At 40.8% G+C, this 22,716-nt stretch overlaps 2 protein-coding genes across 4 annotated transcripts in view; both read left to right on the plus strand.

Moving 5' to 3' along the window:
• The window catches only part of TNFAIP8 (TNF alpha induced protein 8), a 58,066-nt gene extending 54,265 nt beyond the window's left edge, over positions 1-3,801 (plus strand). For all 3 annotated transcript variants that reach the window (XM_033085014.1, XM_033085013.2, XM_033085015.1), the window contains exon 2: positions 1,945-3,801. In XM_033085014.1, coding sequence (XP_032940905.1) covers positions 1,945-2,510 — 566 coding nt within the window. In that variant the 3' untranslated portion in view covers positions 2,511-3,801. The remainder of the gene's footprint in view (positions 1-1,944) is intronic.
• Positions 3,802-16,159: 12,358 nt separating this feature from the next.
• Positions 16,160-22,716, plus strand: part of HSD17B4 (hydroxysteroid 17-beta dehydrogenase 4) — a 66,315-nt gene continuing 59,758 nt past the window's right edge. Inside the window, exons 1-2 of the mRNA XM_033084804.2 lie at positions 16,160-16,302; positions 19,070-19,123. Of these exons, the coding sequence (XP_032940695.1) occupies positions 16,242-16,302; positions 19,070-19,123 (115 nt within the window). The 5' untranslated portion in view covers positions 16,160-16,241. The remainder of the gene's footprint in view (positions 16,303-19,069; positions 19,124-22,716) is intronic.

A 22,716-nucleotide genomic window follows, 5' to 3' on the forward strand; every position in this document is an offset into this window, starting at 1 on the left:
TGGGAAAAAAATGCTTAAAAATACAGATACAGTGTATCATGTAAGTTTTTCTCTGCAAGTTTTTTGAAAGGTAGCATTGAAACAGTAGCTGCTATTAGTCGGAACATCTATAATCTGTGTCCAGTGTCAGAAAGAAGACATCATGAGCATTTATAAGAAGACTTTAAGTAATAAAAGTTATGAAATAACAATTGATATTCCTGTTTTGGAAGGGAAAGAAAGTTACCATTCATCAGTAGATCTTTGTAAAGCATTGGCTGTTGAGTTCTAGTATTTGACTACCCTTTGGAAAACTTGGATTAGTTTTACTCTAACAGTAACCATTGCAGTTTTAGCTTTAAAAACACAGAGAGCAAATCACACATTTTCAGTTCAGAATGACTGCTCAGCATCTTTAATGTCTTCCTGTATCTTTGTGGTTGAGAAGCGTGTCTGTCTTGTGATCTTGAGTGCTTTGCCCAAGATAGTTAACAGGGGGTTCTTTGGTTTTTTGAGTGTCCTCTTGTAGTAAATATTTTTGAAAATGTGCTCAGACACTTCATACTTCAAAACAAAATACTGATATACCCTGAAAGTTTTAACAAACAAACCTGCTTGAAGGTTTATGGGATGATAAAAATAAGGAACTTGTTATTAAGTTTCTCAAAGATACTTTTGAATTAAAAATACAGATTTGTGTTTCATGTCCTGAAGGACAAGTTTCCTCTGTTTGCTGGAACCCCTGAGGCACCCTGTGTCTGAACACACCCAGCTGCCCACATACCAGCAGTTAAGAGGAAACCTTTTCCAAATTCAGGGACTTACTGTCTGACATCTGCAGAGTTGATGTTTTCATTAAAAGAAAAAAAAAATATTTCCAGTCCCTGTGTTTGCTAAGCAAACCTTTCATATGTATGGTAAATGTAAACAGATGTAGTCTTCCTTTGCCTGTCTGAGACTCCAGGAGAGCTGCAGCACAAAGGCAGCCATTTCCCAGACAATTCTACCTGAAAATACCAACTCACATGTGTCCTCATGGAGAGAATGCTCCAAGGGAGTGTGCTTTAAAAAATTCTTGCTGACAACAGAATACATGATAACAGTCACAAGTCAAGTTTCTGAAGCACTGTTTGGGGTCTTTTAAGTGTCTGAACAAAAGTACAGACCAGTCATTGGGTGTGTTAGTGCAATCAAACACAGTTTTAGAGGTGGAAATGTGATTTAGAATCTACTTCATTGGTCACAGGAAGATATTTTTAGAAGGTCATGCTCACAATTGTGTTATGACAATCACTAGAAAGTAAATGTCTTGCTTTTACTGCATAAAGTATGGGGCATAGAAGTGTTAATCTGTACTTACTAGTGTCTTCAGATTCCATCCAGAGAATCTCAGTGCTGTTTGCTGACCATGGATTTTGGTCTTACTTTTGTATTTCTACATGGATATCTATAGATATGCATGAAATAGATATCTAAAAAAAAATAATGTGTGCTGTCTGCATTCAACGATCATGTAAAATGCTAAGCAGGAAAAGGCTTTATAATGGTCACTGAATTGTTATCTTTATTTGAGTAGTAGTGGTTATGTGTCATAACATTGGGATAATCCTAGTTTCAGATTTCATTATGAATACGAGACTTGGATTCTCTCATTCATCTGATCAAACAGAACAGTTTTATTGTCTCAATTTGAAATTCCATCAATCCATATATAGAGAGAGATCTAACCATTTCTGAGCAAGTTCAGTGGGTATTTTCTGAAAAATATAACAGTCTGAAAATAATGTAAACCTAAAGAGAAGACAGTTTTGGGGACTTAAATATGGGGGGGTTTATGTTGCATTACTTTTGTGACACTTATAGTGAGACTATTGTGAATGCATGGATATAGAAATATTCCTCAACCTTGCTATCCAGAGACTGTCTGTTTGCAAGTACTGACTGCACACTGTTTTCTTCCCCTAGTGGCCACAGATGTCTTCAACTCCAAAAGTCTGGCCATTCAGGCCCAGAAGAAGATCCTTGGAAAAATGGTGTCCAAATCAATAGCAACTACTTTGATCGATGATACAAGCAGTGATGTTTTGGATGAGCTTTACAGAGTTACAAAGGAATATACACAAAATAAAAAAGAAGCAGAGAAGATCATCAAAAACCTCATTAAAATAGTCCTCAAATTGGCAATTCTCTACAGGAACAACCAGTTTAATCAGGAGGAAATAGCTCTGATGGAGAAATTCAAGAAGAAGGTTCATCAGCTGGCTAAGACTGTGGTCAGTTTCCATCAGGTGGATTATACCTTTGACAGGAACTTTTTGTCCAAACTGTTGAATGAATGTAGAGAGCTGCTTCATGAAATCATTCAGCGTCACCTAACTGCGAAGTCACACGGACGCGTCAACAATGTGTTTGATCACTTCTCTGATTGTGAATTTTTGGCTGCCTTGTACAATCCCTTTGGACCTTATAAAATCCATTTGCAGAAACTTTGTGATGGGGTCAACAAAATGCTAGATGAGGGGAACATATAAGTACTTGTGTTAGAGGTGACTGCATATGAGTTATTTGTAGGTGGAACACTGTTGATTTATGAAGGAATAAGGGAGCATGCAAAGAGGTTTTTTTACATTATGACAAATCTTTCCTAAAATCTTTATTAATTGATTTCTTACTATGCGCTATCTGTTGCTATTCACAGTCCATCTGGAAGAAAAACTGCACATGACTTTTTTTTACTGTGCTTAGCCTATGGAAACAGCTTGATATAGACAATCAAAAAGAATGGTTCAAGTAGAGTAAGAGTCTTGCAAGATAGATCCACAAACTAAAAGAACATGCTGTCAGACAATCCACATCTTTCATAGATTTACAGAATTAATTCTAAATTATCAGAATCCGGTAATGTTGATAACAGACTATCATGGTGATGGTACACTCTGTAATTTCTTTATTTTACTTGTAAAATAGGCATATATGATTCAGTTATAGTCTTTTATGCTCTCTGCACAGATAACAGCTTCCTAGTGTTACCATAATGAAGTTTTAAATAAAATCAGTGATGCTGTCACACAGAGTCTTAACAGCAGGCTTGTGCATCTCCAGTACAGAGGTGAAAACTTCCTGTCTGCAAGGCAGGATCTCCCAAGTAGAGATCTTTATAGGCCTGCACAGGTGCTTGCTTCCTTTGACTACATGGGGATTATTTGAGGAATAAGCTACAGGAAAATAGCCGAACTGGGGAAGAGCACTCCCAAGAAACTGCTTGTGGTACAGAATTTTAACTCTGCCTTTGATAAGATAAAACACAGTGAGTTCTCTGTGCAATTCCTTTAGATATATAGAATTCTGCTAGTAGAATCATAGAATCAATCATTTGGGTTGGAAGGGTCCCAATTCTTTTCGAAAAGATGTGAGTCAGTATATTTGACATACTAGTCTGATGTGTATGATGATGTGCATTCACCAAAGCTGATAAATAAATTGCAAGCCAATTTGCTTTGTGTACAATGAAAGTAGAAACAGAAATTAGTGTTATAATTGTGTTATATACTATTTAACGAATGGAAAAATGGAATTTTGAATAAAGTTTTTTCTTCTTTTCTTACTTCCTACCTTTTATCCTTTTCTTCTTCATCTTCTCTTTGCCTTGACATTGGGGATAAAAAATGTGACTTTCTAGACACTGTAATGTACTTAAAGCATGAAGTTAATACATTTCAAACAGCCAAAGACTTTTTGTTAGGAAACATATAAAGAATTTGCTGTTTATTTAATTGCCAGTGTTTTTGCTGTTTGCTGTGTCCTTTTGTTTTAATGAGTAAACCAAAGAATATTTGCACTCCAAATTTCTCTTGTCTTCTTTTTTCCCCTTATCATATTTTAAATTCTGAATTCTGCCAGCAACAGAAGCATTGCAACATCTGACATATGGTTTCAGCATTACTTGTGATTTTTAAGAGATATTTACGTTTTATTCATATTAAGTTAGATGCTCAGTATTCCTGGAAATGTGCCAGAGAAATGTGCTCAAAATGTGAACTCATTTTATGGGAGCCACTGGTGTTCAGCAGAGGGAGAAGATTGATGTACTACTTTTCTGCAAAAAAATTGGGAACTGATGTAAGGGGATAGTACACCAGAATTTGCCAAGAAGTAACTCAATAGATTGACGTCTGAAGGAGTATTATCTAAGATCCCTTCCCTAAACAGTAGGTATTTATTGTTTAGGTGCTTTACCTAAACAGTAAATAGACTGTCTTTCTGTCCATCAGAAGTCATGTATAGGGGTGCAACATCATGGAGAAAATCGCCCAAATTTTGAAGTGTTTAGTTTCCAGTGTATTTATTTTATCTTCCTACCTAGAAACACAAAGCTGTCTTCTTTACCAATTCTTCCTCCTTGGGTGAGAATAAAAAGGAACTTGAATTCTAGCAGTTAAAACAGTTTTATCTACAGTTTCTAGTTTTACATTATCTCCTGATTCTCCCAAAATAGCATAGTTTGTAATGAATGGTAACAGTTACTGTAAGGAGGAGACAGTACCTTTTTTTAGAACCAGGAGTATTACATGCGTGTACCATGTAAAGTACAGAAGATTCTCTTTGACCAATTGCTCAAATTTGAATTTTCTCTGGGACAAAAATTGGTGAAATAAATCTTTGTACATTGATAATTGACACCTACATGTATGTATGAGTCATGTATGTTTTCAGTACCCAGGACCTCACTGAGCTGCACTGTCTGGCCATTTATTTGTTAGAAAAAGTGAAAATTGCCCATGGAGATCTGATTATAAGCATGAAAACTTGACAGCTAAGAGAACTTACGTTTGGCTCACAATTGGGCTACATTCTTCTGAGATGCTGTAACAATGGTTCTTGTCTGGCGTTCATTTTGAATTACAAACGAGTTCCATAATGATGAAAGAAACCAATTGTGTTGGGTTTCCAAACACCTACCAGGTACTTCTGACATGACAGCACTCAAGCTGTATACTTTTACAGTTATTTTTTTCCTGCAGCATACATAAATAATAGTTGTGATTTTAAAAATTCAGAAATAAACTGACAGCAATTTTGCCTGTAGTACATTTGTATGAAGGCATCGACCCTCTAGCAGAAACTTGACAAAGTCAAGATTTTTGAAAAGGTTATAGTGGTTCTGTTTAATTAGGGGTAGCATAATCCCATAATTTAGTGTTGCAAAATCAATAATACTGTGTTTTACTAGGGTAATAATTACTAATACATTAAAATCCAGTCATCATGGATTCATTTTACAATGGCCATCTAAATCTCAGTACCTCGGGTGATGTGTATTATTATCGTCTTTTCAACACTTAGTTTAACATGTAAAGCCTAATGCCATTAAAATACATGTTGTTGAAGTTCTGGAACTTAAAACTAATTTTATAGCCTTCTAGAGACATTGAAAAAGTGCTAAGTCAGACCTTGGTTATATTTTACAAGATGTAAACAAACATGATCTCATCCATACAATGAAAACAAAATATAGGGAGTTTGTCAGGGCTATTTTGTGTGGGCTTTTGGCTTTTGGCGACCCCTTAATTACAAAACAAAAAGACGCAAATGGGTAAATTACAAGCCTTATTCTTGGCCTTGAGTTCTCTTGAGATTTATCTGCATTTAGGAGGTACGGAGATCATCAGGAATCTGGAAGCTCTCAGCAACTGATGTGGGGTGATTTGTGGTTTTGGTTTGGTTTTCTTTTTTTTCCCTCTCAAAGGAAAATATCAAATCATTTCTCCTCTAAAAAAAGATTCAACCCCACCCATAAATTCTTGTAAAACAATGGGGTGAGAAGATGGCCAATTACTTTCTCATATCTCTCCCTCGGAGATTACACTTTCCCAAGAAAACAGGGAACTGATTGTAATGGCAGTTGGCTTCAGTCACTTTCCACCCCCTTCTAGCTGTAATGGCTATAATGTGACCTTTTAAAGGTAAACTGTAATTCTGCATGTTGCTCTTCGAGGGACCAGAGCGTACTCATTTTCAGGGTCTGGCAGAGGGGGATTCACCCCACTTCATTGTCAGAGAGGACAGTGCTAAGAGCAGGATGGTAAGTTTTATGTTGCATGGGCTGGGATGGTTTCTCTATCATGAGCATTGGCTGGCTGGTGATCACCTACCACAGCTTTCCTTTCCCCTTTGCTGCCTTTCTGAGCAGCTGGCACAACTGGTCAACTCCTTTCCTACTGTTCTTACACCAGGATTACATTACATGGTAATTTAAGGAGAGCAGATAGACTACATTACCTGCTTCACTTAGTCAAAAAATAAACACTGCTTTCCTGTTTCATTGGGGTTTTTTTGGGGGAAGGTGGGGGAGGGGTTGGGTTGGCAAGGTAATTTGATCTCTGAACAATCTATGTCTTGATTTAGCTGTTAATACTGTTTTGGATATAATCTATACCCTCATCAGTGTAGTAAGCATTTAGCTGTGATTTCATTAAATATATTTCTAAGCTTTTTTTTTTTCCCCAGAAGTGCTTTTGAATGTATTGCAGAGGGTATACTTCATATACATGAGATGAAGATTCCTGTTTGCATAACCATTTGCAGAAAAACTTTGCTACAACTGCTTTTTATTGAGATTAGGGCAGGTCAGCCAACATTCATGGTTAAGTGGCAAACATCTGTGTTCTGGATAAAACCACTGTCAAAAGAGATTATAATTGTCCAGAAAAGTTCTGTAGTATCTTAGTTCTATGCATTTCACATAAATGAAACTACTTTTGGGAGGGGGAAGTTTCCTATTTATCTTAAAACCCAATTGCTATAATAATGGTAATAATAAGTGTAACTATTACTCAGAAAGTTTAGACTTAGTAATGTAATTATTTTCAGTATGTGAAAATAAAAAGACACAAAAAACCACCAGAACAAGAAAACTTGCATTTGAAAGAGGTTTTGAAATAATTATTCATTCTAATATTCTAATCTTTTCATGCTGAATTATGCATACTGCAGTTGAAATTACATCACAGCTTTGTAATTCATATATAGTGTTAAATATTAGGTGTTAACATGTGATTTTTAAAACGTCTGTTAAAACAAAGGAATAGTATCTCCATCCACACTATATCAAAGCTTTCTTTTGCAGTTGCGTTAGTGCTCAGTCTGTGTAACAAATCAAATTTTCTTAATGTTTAAACTACAAATTGCTAAAGTGACCTCTCTTTTCTCAGTTTTATTATTTAGAATTCTGTTTTCCAATTTTAAAGTTGAGATTTATGGGCAAGACAGTCCTGTATCAATACCCACTCTTTTTTTGTGAGCTTGAGAAATACAGGTGCTTATGTGTATCTTCTAACCATCTGTTAATATCTACTTGCTAGCACAACACCAGTTTCTGGAGAAACATCGCTTACAGCATTTCTTTCTGTTAGGGAGCAAATTGAAAAATGGCGTCTAATAGCTTTGGGATGTACCATAATTACACAGTATCAAACAAAGAAGCAGACTTTAGTGATTAAGAATAATGTAATTAAGAAGGTACTTAGCTTGCCCAGCTTTCTCAAGCAATCAAAACTTATTTGCTATTTGTTGTTCTCCCCTGTGGGAAAGTCTTGGTATGATAAGTGGAGGACAAAGGCAGAGCTTCCTACAGTTACTGTGATTTAGATTTAAATTACTTGTACATGTAAGGCCTTCCACTGTCTACTCTAAAAATCTTCACACTGGGTTTTAAAATCATGCTTTTCATTAGCTTAATGACAAATTAATTCCTATTTCAGTTTGTATTAGATATTTGGGTTTAAGATGTGCTTTTATTGTGCAAATAAATATGAGTAGAAACAAAACAGCAGATGGCCCTGTGCATCATATCATGCTTTCTAGATACCTTGGGGCTTTTTCATTAGGTGTTTTGTGTCCTATAAGGAAACATCTTAGTGGATATAATTTTGGAGGTTTTAACAAATTCAGATCATTGTAAGAGAAAAGTTGTTTGCTTTTCGCACAGTTGTGCTCCGGTGTCTGCTGGCACCTCATGGCAACGTAAAGCTCTTCATTTGCAAGACATTTGTGGGACATTTTGAAGTACATTTTTTCAGAATTCATTTATTGCTGATTTTTCTGGCCAAGTTGCATTAATGCTGTTAATGGTGGATAAAAAATATTGTTACTTAGGTTGTGTGAGGATTTTCTAATACAGGGAGTATGGTGGTGTAGGTGGAATAAATCAGCTCAAGTAGGGCCCACATACCACCAACCCTTCTTCTCTTGTGTGAGAATACAAATGCACTAGTTATGCTCCATTACTAAAGTGTTGAAAAACAGCTTGGCTTTCTTGAGCAGGATTTACTCTTTTATTTGGGGAATCTATTTCAGTAGCTGGGCTTGGCTAGAGTTCTGAGAAGAAAGTCCCCTGGCTGTTGATAGCCTTCAGTTAATTAAGGGTTTCTGTGACATGAAAGGACAGCCTTTCCCCATTACAGCAGCACTGAGCTGGTGCTTTCCCCTTCCTTCACTGACTGGAATGGAGATACTGTGGTTTTTTGCTTTGTTCATTAGAGGGTCGGTTTTATTTTTGTGGAGAGTCACAACTGTGTATGATCTGCTATGCTACTAAGAGATTGCAGAAATGAAAGAGACTGAGAGAGACTGATTTATTGCCCCATGAGGCTTTGAGCCAGAGGGGGAATAAGTGCATGAGTCCAGGGTCATGATATGAGATCAGCTGTTACTTTCAAGAGAGCTGGTTCTGTATCTCAAGGATCTTGATAATTCAGCAACAGAAAAATTATCTCATCCTTGGAACTAAAGTGAGTCTCTTTGCCCAACCAAAAAAGCTGTCTCAGTTACAGGCTGCCTTGATTTCAGTGGTATGAACACTCCCAAAGATACATTTGCTGCACCATCATATGAGAAACTATTAGGGAAATGTAGAAAGAAAAGCTCAGCACTTTCCTAGGAGGAAGGGCTGTGATGAGACAAAGATCTCATTAAGTTTGTTTTGCCATCTACACTGTGATAAGGACTACTGCCTGCTGTAAGCACAGGCATTTCACTTTGTCTAAGTAAGACAATGTATTTACAGTAATTTCACGATTACAAGCCGCACCTGATTATAAGCCGTTCTGTCGTTCGCAGCAAGGACCCGCGTGCAACAAAGTTGCCAATTAGTAACAGAATCGTGGGATCGCGGGGTTTACTGGCTCAGCTTGGGGCTGGGCGGACTCGGCCTGCTCGGGGCTGCCGATGGGGCCAGGTGGCCCAGCCGCCGCTGCCACTGGGCTCGCTCGGCCCAGCCCGGCCCTGCCCCACGGCAGCAGGTGGGGACGGAGCCCCCCACCGCTCCCACAGTGGGAGGCGGGCATGGAGCCCTCCCACTCCCGCGGTGCCTGTGGCAAGTGGGGATGGAGTCCTCCGCCTCTCCCCCAGGCCGTGGGGCCAGCAGGAGGGACCCCTCCGCCTCCTCCCCCATGCTGCCCGCACGGAGCCCGCTTCCACCCGCCGCGCAACAGAGTCACCAATTTGTAACAATCGTGCAATCCCGGGTTTTGCTTGCAGGTGCTCAGCTCGGCACCTGGCTGGCACTACCAGGGTTGGAAATTTCCGGACTTTTTTCATATATTGGCCGCTCCTGAGTGTAAGCCGCATTTCCGGGGTGGGAGCAAAATTTTAGTCAAAATGGCGCGGTTTATAATCATGAAATTACTGTAATTCTACAGTTCCAGTATCCTATGACACTGTAATCTGTGGTTTACCCCAAATCTACAACAAAGAGGCTCATGCTACAAAATACAGAAACAGGGAATGAGGCCCTTTATGAAACAGTATCAAAGAAAAGTAGTCTTTGCTACTGTTTGGAGCTGGGAGAAACTTAGCTGGGGCATTTTGACTTCCCCCCTCATTTCTGATTAGGAGAGCAAGTGCTGAAGAGGAGTACAAGCAAACTACAGGAAAAGGTGTTTATGCTGTTAGTTGACAGTTCTCTATCTTGCTTCTAGACAGAATTCTATTCCATACTTTATGTATTCTTGACTAAAATTGTTCTTTACTTAAGCTGGGGAGGAATTCTCACCATGGAATACAGACAGTCTAAACCTGCGGTGTTTTGCTTTCATTTGCATTCTTGGGATAGTTGGGATGGAAGCTGGCAGAATGGGTATTTCTGAGAGACAACTGGAACTCTGCTGTTAATCCGGGGAAAATGAATGTATGTTGTGCACAGAGAAAAACTCTGCAAAATTGGGATGAAGAACTGTAAAATGTCCATGGTGGCTTGAGAGGCCATTTTAGAAGGCACAGTTTGAAACTATCTTACCTTTTGTGCAACACTTCGTGTCCCTTAAAGAAGCTGCCTGGATTTATTTTACGAGCAGAGCCTCTTGGAGTGTTTAGCTGTTCTAAATCTCAGTATGGCTGTTAATTCAGGAAGCAACTGCACCAAATCAGTTTTCTCAGGAAGCATTTAAAGTCTTCCATCTTTTATTAAAGGTTCAGCTCCTCTGCAGAATCTGTTTACTTATGAGTTGATAATAGTGCAAATATGCACCTGATTTCCACAGAAATGTCACAGAATGTGACAAATGGTTATTTGTCAGTCTTTCTACTTCTTGTTTTAGTTCTCATTTTAAGTCCTTCTGAGGTTTTCCTGTTTGTTTTGTTTTTTGTTTTTTTTTTCCTTTTTTTTTTCCTTCAAGGGAACCAATTTAATGGATTTTTCATGAAGAATCATTTAGGATGAAATAGTGTGGTTGTGTTATGGAAGTAACACCATAACCTTTTGCTGGCACCTCCCTAACTTCTCACCACAGGATGCATTTTCAAAGCTGTAGATGTGCACAAGCAACTAGTTTCTGCTTCAAAAGTTTGTTCTACTACTGTGTCACGTCATACCTGCTCAGCAGTCCACCGAGCCCTGACTGACCCAGGGCTTCGGTCTCCCTTAAATCCTAAGTCTCTGATGGAATCAAACGGAGAGCTTCCATAGCGCTCTGCTTGTGCCCCCTGCTTGAATTTTCCACTTAATTGAGTGGTATGTGCAACAAATGCCAAAATTAATGTTTCTTGCCAAAACAGGGATATGAGACCTCCTGTGATGTGGGTTGTTGACAACAGCTATAAAAATGTTTGCATTTACATTTGCAGTTGGTGCATAAGAATGTGTGCACTGTTAACTACGCAGTAGGCTGCTCCCCAACATCTCATCACGAAAGCTGCTTTTCAGGTTCTGAAGGAGACTAACAACAGATTCAATGGCAAAAAAATCCCTACTCACTAATTTTCAGTGTAGGCTCACAGAAAAATAGAAGACAAGAGAAGCTAGAATGGAAATGCTGCTATATGTTGATATTCCTGCAGATGAAAGCAATCAATAGAAATATTAAATTCAAGCTATGAAAAATTCCTCAGTGGGAGTTTTTAAGTAGTTTTATGTAAACACTTTTACTCAGAGAGTGATTGTTATGGTGAGCTGGGCCATGCAGCTGGTTTCTGTGAGATAAACATGCGGCCAGCTCAGGGTCTGAGACCCATCAGTGACCTCTCTGCACCTGCAGCCAGAGAAGAGCTGCAGAGAGGGAGAGGGGAAATGGGGAGCACGACCTGGCTGCAAGCAAGGTGTCTTTGGTCACAGCAAAAAACATCTGTGATCAAAACCCCAGGGATGCTAAAAGCAGTAAGGTTATTGGGAGGCACCATCTGTTGGAGGCCTGGCTTTTGCAATATTCAGTGGAAGGTGCTACAGTTTTTAACATGTATTCAGTATCTAGTTCCTGGTCATGGAAAGAAGTATCTTCCCTTTCAATCATGTTTGTAGAGAAGTCTTTGTTCCCAGTGAATAGGTTTCTGCAAATCTCCATGAGTAAAACCATTTAGCAAGCAAATGAAGAACTTGAAAATGATCTTTATAATCCAAAAAGATCATTTAGCAAATGATCTGTCAAAAAAATACAGAGTAAAAGCAAGTAAATTCTTTTATTCCCCCTGAGTAAAAGTTTCCAGGTGCTCACCATCTCCAGCAGCAGACAGAAGAAACAATTTCCAATGGGAATAAGACTCCCACACACATGCAAGCCCCTATTTTATAAAAGACTTGTAAAAGAAAAAAAGCCCCACCCAATTATCTAGCTGTTAGCCAAAAAGATGTTAGAGCATACACCAAATTTGTTTCAGTGCACAGCACAAAAATTTACTGTTAATGGAAAGAACTTACATGGTGTAGTCTTTCAAGTGTAACAGAAAAGAAATATCATCACATTCAGTATTGCAAGGTATTGCGTGGGATTTTTGGCAAAGTTTTCCCGGTGAAAAATGTCTGAAATGTCAGAATAAATGTTAATGAAAATATATGCTAGTCCACACTGCTCACTAAAAGCAAATTTGGTTCTCCCTTTTGTCTTATTTTGTTAAACCCTGTCTGGCTGTGTTTGGAATGTGGATATCCTGCTATTACTCTTGCACTATAGCTCAATCACTGAAAACTCACTGTGGTACCTGATCTTGGTTTGTGGCTTGACACCTATTCTGCTCATGTTTCCACCTACCATCACCTCACTTCGGTAAGCAGCAGCACTCCCCTCATACCTTTTTTTCAGACTGATACAGATATTTTCTGATAGCTGTTATGACTTTTGGAACAAAGCTCTTCTGACTGCTAAGGGAACTCATCAAACACCTTTCCATACAGAATGGTTCTTTTGTATTTTGCATCTTTTTAATACAGAGAAGTTTCACTTTAACATAATAAAATACAGAAGTGATGTACTGTCTCTCCAGTCCACTTTATTTTGTGTTTTATGGGAAAAAACACCAATCTGTTGAGGAAACTCTTAAGCGTTTCAAAGTGTGAGCTCTCCCTTAATTCTAATCCCAGTCTATGCACAAAAATAAGGTAGCTGTAAAAGTTCCTGACTGGTTAACAAGGTCTGTTTATTTCGTATCTAAACAACAAATTCTGCTACAGAAATACCTCAGGGACTGATTTTATTTCGGCCATGTAACCACTAATTTCTAGGCAAATTCAAGAGTAAACCCTGTCCTTAAATAGCCCATTATCTGTAAAAAACAGGAGATAGAAGACTGGAATGTGAAAGACTGGAACTGAAATGGCCTGCTCAAGACCATGAAAGATCTGGTGCTGGACAAAACCAGCACTGAAAATGAATCGGGTTCTCTTAGGACCTGTTTATAGAAGTGCCTACAGATCTGAGTTGCTCTAGATTAATACGATTACATAGAGGATTATGCAAATAAAATTGGTACTGAAAGGATGACCACTCAATCCTTGTGGGTATTTCCAGTCTTTACTAGATGCTGCTCTCACAGCATCCTGGAGACTTCCCTTTCTTTTCCCAGGTGGGAGCTTAATCCCACACTGTAGCAACAACAAACAAAATACTGAGTGTTGAGGCTGACCCAAAGCTCACAGATGTTAAGGGCTCAATCTGTTACTTCCTCAGGAGGAGCAATTGCAATCTGACTCACCGCTCTGCCCTCCTCCCCTCCAGGAAAGAGCCTCCTTCCGCTGCCAAGCACGGCACAGCCAAACCACAAGTAGCGATGTTCTTTCTGCAAAACACACCCAGCTGCACCGGGCCTCTCACTGCTGGGCAGTTCTCTCTTGCACTGAGCTGCATTCAAATGACATAGACAAACTTCGGAAGTTTAATTAGTTGTGAGGGTGTTCAGTGCTATGACATAATAACACACCTCCAGTGCAATGGGCTGCTTCTCCTTACAGTCAAAAATGCTTCTCACACTTAAAACTTGTCATTGATTGTAGGCTATTTATCTGATGTACGTTCCCTTGCTGCCTTCAGAAATGTTTGTTTTCATATGGTTTCCAGTAGTTTCCCTGTGGGTGGTGCTGTGAATGAGGCACTTTGGGCAGTCTTACCGTAGCACGAGCTCGCTCTAGTGCCCGCAGTGCTAACTTGCAGCTGAAGCTTTCAACCCCTGCAAGCCCAACAGTGTCACAAAATCACAGACCGTTCGTCTCTGCTCCCATTGTTTCTAAAGAGCTGAATGCCACAGATGATTGGAGGTCAGAAATGATAATTTATTCTATTTTTGAATAGAATAAATATTCTAGTTATTCTATTCTCTCCAAATAGCTATCAGGAAACTATCACATTTCTTTAATGTAGACAGTAAAGCATTTATAGCCAAGAAGATAACCAGGCAACAAAACCATTTTTTTCTCTCTGTTAGCTCCAGAAATAATCCAAAGTTTACAAGAAAGGTTAATCATGAATTAAAGTTCGTCTGTGCAGAGGGAACACGTGGATGATTTCCCCCAAAAAAAGTAATTCTGCGCATTCCTTACACAATCCTGTGTTCCCTGAGCACCCCCTAGATTTCAGCATTCGCCGTGTGAAATGCCAGAACAATTATTTTGAATAAAACTCACACAACACCTGCAATAATTTAATGATTAAGTGTGTACATTCGTACTTAACCCACTGGCTGGTTCAACTAAACACAATGCACTCTGCTGCTCTTTGTGCCTCCCTCTGTTCCTTTGCTTCACCATGGGGTCACTTGCACGGCTCTTCATGAGCTCTTCTAGCATGGGTCTCTCCCACAGGTGTAATCCTTTGGGAACAGGCTGCTCTGCTGGCCCACAGGGTCACAAATCCTGCCAGCAAACCTTTTCCAGTGTGAACCTCCATGGGCTGCCTCACCATGGTCTTCCCTACGGGCTCCAGGGAATCTGCTCCTGCAGCTGGACTCACTCCTTCTTCATATGGGTGTCTGCAGGGCTGTTTCTCCCTCAGCTCCGCCCAATTCTTCCACAATTGCTGCAAAACATGTTTTATATTTTCTTAGACACGTTCCCAGAGAGGCACCGCCGACGGCCTCTCAGATGGTCCTTTGAATCCGGTGGGAATGCTGTGCCAGGCACTGGCATGCGAGGCCTGTTCCCCTCAGCTGCCCTGCAGCCCCTGGGTGCCTGCACCCAGCACCATCCTCCGCACATGGGCAGCCAAAATCCACGATGTGTTGCACTTTAATTGCTCAATACAGAGAGCTCCCAGGGCTGAAAGCAGCACTTTCTGTTGGGAAATAGTAAATAGAGGAAGAAAAACATTGCACTCTATAAACCATAAGATTAATATAAAAGAAGTAACTGTGGATTAACTTTAAATGGAGGTGTGACATCTTACCCCTGGGCAGCCTGGTCTTGCAATCCAGCCCAGCAATTGGGCATGCAGACAGGACAGGACAGGCTGCTCCTTCCCACCTTTCACAGCCAGCCTGGGAAAGCAGGGCCAGGCAGGGCTAATCCTGGGCACTACCACCTCCATCGCAAGGCCCTCCTTGCCCTCTGCATCTCTTCCTTACCCTTCTCATCCCTTCCTCTCCCCTCGTCTTCCCCATCTCCTTCCTTTCCCCATCCCTTCCCCACCCATTCCTTCCCCTTCCCCATCCCTTCCTCTCCTCATTCCATCATATCCTTTCCTTCCCCCAACCCTAACCTCTCCTGTCCTTCTGCCTTCCCTCCCCTCCCCTCCATTCTCCATCCCTTCCTTTTGTACAGAAAATCGCACTATGAAAACCCAGTCTATAAAGGGGACAGAGCAGTCCTGCAACTTCATTCCGATAAAGGGAGAGAGTTCACTGGGGCACACGCCTGCAGGGTTTTATGTCTCGAGATTTTGGAGGATGCAACCTCCTTGTATCCTAAACTCCTGGTCACCTGTCACTTCCTTTCCCCATCGGCTGAGGTACTGAGAAGGTACAGGCTCCCCGAACCACGTATCTCCCCTAGACCCTGGCATTTCACCCCCAAGGTCAGAAACCCAAACTTGCGCAGACCCTTCTCTGTTTCAAGAGCCAAGCTGTCTGAGGTCTGCAACAAACCTGCTGCCTGAGGCTAACAGCGACATTAAGACCATTTCAAAGATGTTCAAAGACACCCATACTTTCACCCATCGAACTCTGTGTAAAGACATTAGCACACATTTTCCCTATCACTTCCCCCCAACCATCCTCTCCCATTCCTTTCCCATTCACTTCCCCATCTCTTCCACTTGCCATGCCATGCCATGCCGTCATATCTTTTCCCTTCTCTTCCACAACCCTTCCTCTTCCCTCCTTCCCCCCACCTCCCTTGCCCATCCCATCGCACACTACAGTTCCCAGCGGGCGGCGGGGCGGGCGCATGCGCAGTGCGGGCGCACCGCCCCGCCCCGTGTTGTCCCTCCCGTGGGCGGCGCAGCGGGGCGGGGGCCGGGCTGTGGGACCGAGGCCGGACACAGGCGGTGGGGCCGAGACGGACCGGAGCGATGGCAGCGGCCGGGCTGAGGTTCGACGGCCGGGTGGTTCTGGTGACCGGCGCCGGAGGAGGTGAGGGGTTTCCGCACCCGCGGACGGCGGCGGAGCTGCTCGGGGGAAGCCCGGGCGGAGCGGGCTCCGCGCAGCCGCCGCTGCCCGCGGCCCTGGCAGGTGCCCCGGCGGCGGCCGGTCCGGCTTTGCGGGGGACAAGCAGGTTGTTTCCACAGAGGAGAGAAGGGGGAGGCGCTGTCGGTACCGGCCCCGGCTGTGCCAAGGCTGTGCAGGGGTCAGGGCCGTGCCTCCCGCTGCCCTCGGGAGCGGCTGCCGTCCGGGGCCGGCCCCGCACTCCCGCGTTGGGAGCCCCTCCGAACGTGGGGGTTTCTGCTGTTTAAACACACGCGCGGAACAGCGCCGCTGCACCCCGCTCAGCAGTGGGTGTCCTCCTCCACGCGCTGTCCGGTATCCTAATTCCTTCCCGCTGAGCCTCGGACCAGGTAGCGTGTGACCCGTGTGTCTTGGCTCGGCGCTGCCCCGGCCGGGGTTTCACGTGTGCCGTCCGTGCTGCGGACAGCAGCCGCCCACCTGCTGCTGCCTTCCTGCCCGCGCTGCTCCCGGGAGCCGGCCTGAGGCAGTGGGGGCGGCAGGGAGAGAGGGATTCCTGTCAGCAGCAGGGCCGGCCTGCGCTGTTGGTGGTCTGCAGGCTTAATCTCTCCAGGGAACGTGGTCTGCAGTGGAATGCTTGGTTTTGCCAGGAAGTGTTTTTGTATTTGTTGTTATGGCGTGGGGGTGCTTGGTTGGGGTTTTTTTTTTTTTGTTTCTTCCCCATTTTATTATTTTTTTTCCTTCCTGTCCATCCATGCTTTGACCTTTGCCTACTCTGTTGGTTAAGCAAAAATATGATCTGTCAGTGTGGATGAGTGAGAGGCAAAGTTTGTGTTTGGGATGAGCTCTTCAGGAAACTTGTTCAGCCACAGTCTGAAAAGGGTCTGCCCTCCCCACAGTGGAGTTTTTCTCTCATTTTGTGGTGAGGCATATAGCCAGAGGAGCCCTAGATTAAGTGATGTCTTATGAAGAAGATGTTTTAGAAAGCCCTTGTACATCAGGTTAAGGTGACCAACCTGATAATTGAGATCAGTTTTTTAAATGGAGCTTTTCTGCTTTTACTGGATCTATGTCTGTGGCCTTTTCCCTATGTAATCGAATTTCATCAAAGAACAGGTTAAGACCTTGCATAATAGCAAAACAAGGTCACTGTGACACTAACAAAGCTTCTAGAAAGTATTGCACTGAGTAAAAGTTGTGTGTCATAAGTGTATGTACAGTGACCCTTGTACTCTTAGGGTTAGACTGGTTGAAAATGGTTTGTTAATAGAGCAAATCCCTCATGTGTTTTATTTCACAATAGCTTTTTAGTAAGAGTTGATTAAATTTAAGCCAAGATTAAGGGAGGTCCTGTTGTCTACAGATTACTTCTCATTTTGCTTTTATTTAATTTACATCAGTGTAGTTAGACTGCATTACTAATAGCATTGTTTTTTCAGCATTGATTTTTTGGATGCTGGTGAGCAGATCAGAGCTGGGAATTTAATTAGATGTCTGTATCACTAATTTGTGTGAAAGTGATAGCTGTTTTCGCATACACATATATCTAGAAAGCGTTTCTTTTCAGCTTGAGCAGATTCTTTGTGAATTGCTGTTATGGACATATTTTACACAACCTTTTTTTTCACTATTAGTTTTGATTCTCAAGTGTTCAATCCTTGCTTAGCAGTTGAAAAGGCCAGTACATATAACATGGTCTGAGTTTTGTGCACTTTGCAGCTGTGCACTTCTCAGTGGCTTTTCAAAACAAAACCAAGAAAGATTTTCTTGTACTTGTGTTACATGAGCAGTGTGTGTATATGCATCTCACATGTGATACTCTCTGTTGCAGAGGCCTGAGGGAGTCTTAAGGAAAGTTCTTACTTTTTTCCTTTTTTTTTTTTTTTTTTTTTGAGGAAACTGGCTTTGAATGTCCTGGTGAGGTGCAAAGAGATAGTGTTAGCATTCTGAGAAACTCTTTTCTGTCTGATGATCATTTCTTGATAATTTGAATCTCCTTTTATTTGAAATTATTAAAGAAAGGATCAATGCCATTAATCCCAACAACTTTTGACTGGTACAGCAGATAATATATCTGTAAATCGTTTATTGTAATGAATGCCAAACACAAGTAGAATCTAAGCCAGAGTGAGGGTTCAAGACCCTTGCTTTTGTATGTGATACAGAAATAACAGTCTTAGGATAGACAAACTGTATCTGTTTGGATAACTGAGGTATTAGGCATTCCTTTGTATCCAAAGGATTTTGTCAATACATCTTCAGTTAAATTTTATTCAGTTTCTTTTTCAAATCCTAACTTTAACTAGGAAAGTATATTATTCACTTAAAGTGTAATTAATTAACTTGAAACATCCCCTTCTTATTCAGTGTTACAGTAGGACATTAAAGGTTCTTCCTTTCAAGTGCATTTTTCTATCACGAACTCAGCAGCATACAGCTTTCCCAGATGTGTCTGTTGAATCCGATAATAAAGAGTAAGGATGGTTTGTTTGGGTTTCTTTCCTCTTGATTGGAAGTTTTGTTCACTATTTATCTGTTTGTTTACTTTTATGTTTTGTTCTTATAAAAGCCTTTGAGCTGCTGGGGGAAATCATGTTTTGCTTTGAACCTGTGACGTGTTTGTGTTGAATTGGTGCATTTTTCTTGATGCAATTAATTTTTGTGTAGTTTTTGTCTGAATTGTGATCCAGAAAACAAATTCAGTCTTGTTTTTACCTTTTTTTTTTTTTTAAACTAGGTTTGGGCAGAGCATATGCTCTGGCTTTTGCTGAAAGAGGAGCTTCAGTAGTTGGTAAGTTTTATCTTAACTAACTTGATCTAGAAGTAACCTTTGCCTTTTCACAAAGCTTGCATTCAATAGTCCATGCCCTTTTTGACAGTAACCTTTGTTATTTAATAGTTTTCTATCTTATCTTTTCCTGTTTAATTTTGCATCTAACCTTAATTTTCTTATGAAACAAGTTGCCCAAGTTTGTCCAAGGGCTCACTTTTGCTGGAAGGCCATTTTGATTCAGGTAATTTCCTAGATTTCTTTCATCTATGCATACAAGTCTTTACTGCAATCTGTGGCCAGAGAGTATAATGTTTTAGGTAAATACAGCTCAGAAGCTTCCAGTATGACCATTTGAATATGTGAATATGTTGTCTTACAGTGCCTTCTCCCAAGAAGGATGTTACTGAAATGTAACTCAATAGCATTGTTTCTTTCTCTGGCTCATGGAATAGAAGAGCTGTCTGGTCTCCGTATCAGTGCCAAATACCTGTCAGTAAAGGATTTCTGGTGGTTTTGGAATTCCTTGGTTGAACCTTAGCAGGACATATTTAGTTGTGAAAAATGCTGTATCATAAGGCAGTCCTGAAGGTTAAGTTGTATTTTAGGTACTCACTGGCACCTGGCATTGCCATTTTTAGATTGACTCTTAGCAAGACTTTATTCTCTGAAAGGGTTGTCAGGCACTGGAACAGGCCAGGGAAGTGGTTAAGTTACCACCACTGGAGGTATTTAGGAGATGTGTAGATGTGGCACTTAGGGAATGGTTTACTACTGGACTTAGCAGTGTTAGGTAAATGGTTGGACTTTCCTTACAAGATGTTTCCAACCTCAACGACTTGTGATTTTATGATTTTGCTGCCTCTGAATGAATTTGTACAGGTATTGTTGACGAGTTCAAGATTAAATGTTTAAAGAGGTTATGGACAAGAACTTGCTCACTGTTTTTTTGTAGTTTTCTGATGGCAATCCCAATCTCAGTTTGCAAAATTTAATAAAAATGGTTTGGTTTTACTTCATTGATTAAAAATGAGTATGTATGTTAATTGCTGTCTTTGATACTTGCTGTATTTACTATGGATGTGAATAATTCATGTGGAGTTCTTATTTAGCAAAAATTATGTCACTAAAGCAGTCCAAGTATTTTGTACTGACTCTCTATAGATGATGGTGCTCTGACTTTTCCAGAATGATCTGAAAGAAAATGTATTCTGTTGCCTGACTACTGCTGATGCTCCTTTGTCTCTTGGTCTTATTGTGTGATAACTAAACAATATGTTAAGAATTGACTGTAAGGCAACCTCTTATTTCCTTTTGGAAATCACACTTCACCACACTTCAGCTTGTCTCACAGTGTTACCTCTTCATGCTTGTATTTGTTTCTCTTGTTCTCTTACAATTCAGACGTCAAAGAGTTAAGAAGTTACTTATATAAACATTTAGTTTTTTAAAACTCAAGCAGATACGAGGCTCCTATCTACCTCGTCTCTTTAAAACAAGTTCCCTTTTATAAGTTATGAAAATGAAGGTATGTTGTAAGAACAGTTATCAAATACTGTGGAGTAATATTTTGAGTAGTTGGAAGAATAACAGTAGCCCCCAACATGACACCTTTGTCCAGTCCTGCATCTCTGTTGAGTGAGTTGCTATTAATGTGATTAGATTGACAAGAGCAACCCAGGTGGAAATCTCCCTGTTCTCGTCACCCAGTGCTGCCTGCTACCACTGTTTTTTGTCATTCTTTATCTCTTTCATCCCTCTTATCTGGAAAAGTTGAAAACAGGAAGAAGGGATGATTTGCTTTTGTCTTGCATCCTGTGTTATGTCCAGATCTACTGTTTCTTCTGGTCTGTCTGAGGGTTCTTGTGTTGCTGTTTTAGTTTAGTTTAGAGTCATGCCTTTGAAACATCTCTCCTGATATTTATCCTATTTGTATTTTTGTTTGTGCAGTGAAATGGTATTGAATTGCATGAATTCTTTAAAATATAAACCAGAAGATGCAATCTATTCAGCACACCTACATAGTTCATCTGTTTTTAGCCTTTGACACCAGAATCCCACAAGAAATCAGCTGGTTTATTGTTTAAAAAACTTGTACTGTAGATGTCAGGTGCTCAGGTTACACCCTTCGGATTTGCTTCTGCTACTCTGCTAATGACACACTCATAGCCTTAGAGGAATTCTTCCCAAGGTTCAGACTATAACTGTGCTCTGCCAAAACTGCTGTAGTTTTTGTCTCTTTTCGACTGCATGTTTTCAACTGAGAATTGCATGATGTAAAGCTTGGGCTTAAAATAATGTTATTTGTCTATTTTGTTGTTAGGGTTTCTTTTCATTGCTCTATCACACTCACAGAGTTACTATTTTCAAAGCCTAGAATAGCTCAACTCTTTCCTGCATATTAATTTTTGTTTCAACTCCATTAGTGCCTGAGCTTGGCCTAAGGTACTTTACTGCGTCTGAAAATTTTATCAAATGTTTAATTAAGGCTTTGTCAGCAAGTTACTATTGAAGTGCGGGATAAGCATCTATAAACTTGTCAGTGGTAGAGAGTTGCAAGGTCTTAACAAGACTGAATGGTTTGTATATGTTTACCACCCAAATTGTTCGCTCTTCTTTCCCCAGTATTATTCCTGACTTGCTTTCCTGTGGTATCATGGATGTTGCAGATGGAGAGGTCTGCCTGTGTTGCCTATCCTAACACATCACTACACTTAGAAAGTTTCCTTAGTGCCTCACTTGAGCTGTGTTGGCTGCCTGTTTGGGTTGTTAGATAATGATCTTTGTCTCCTTTGTTTTTTGCATCAGTCTGTTAAGGTATTTGTACTTTCTGCTTCAGGCTGGGCATTCTTTGGGTTTGGTTTGGTTTGTTGATGGTTGGTTGTTTTTTCTGGTTTTTTTGACATGTCATATCCCCTTTTGATACTCACTTCTTCTGGACTTTGGTGTTTTTATTTACTCAAAATTTTTCTACCATGGTTCTGTATTTCTCTTGAAGTGCTGCATACAAAGCTGAATGTGGAATTCCAGATGAGACTTCTTGACCCGGATAATACAGAGTGATTTTTGTGGTGTGTCCTGCAACCTGAATTCCTGTTTACATAGAGAGTTTAAAAAAAAACAAAACACAAAATGGTTTTATTTCATTTTGCAATGACACCACAGACCTGATGTTGCTGTTTTTCATCAAGACCAGCAAGGAAATCCTGCATGTTTTGTAGATTTGACTATGTTTGGCTTCTTGAGGTTAGAAGGCAGAAAGCTGGAATTCACCATAGCAAAAGACTGTTTAGCAGAATACCAGTGTTGGATGTAAGTTCAGTCAATTCTGACTTTCTTACAATTCCATTTTGAACCCATTTAAACAACTTCTTACCGTTTTTTGAAGTTCTTTTTGTTTGTATGGGATTTTTTGGGAGTGTTTTTGTTCCCCTGGTAATCCTGTGAAGGTGAGGGATGTGCAAATACAGGAGTGCAGCAGAGTGTGGCAACCGTATGTTCCAGCTGCCATTGGTGATGCGTGCCCCAGTACAGAGAGCAGCCTGGAATTGCTCTTTGTGTCAGGTGGGCCTCTTATCCCACAGCAGCAGGATCTGAACCTTCAGAGCAGGCAC

This window comes from Catharus ustulatus, chromosome Z (assembly GCF_009819885.2).
Source record: "Catharus ustulatus isolate bCatUst1 chromosome Z, bCatUst1.pri.v2, whole genome shotgun sequence".
Classification (NCBI taxonomy): domain Eukaryota; kingdom Metazoa; phylum Chordata; class Aves; order Passeriformes; family Turdidae; genus Catharus; species Catharus ustulatus.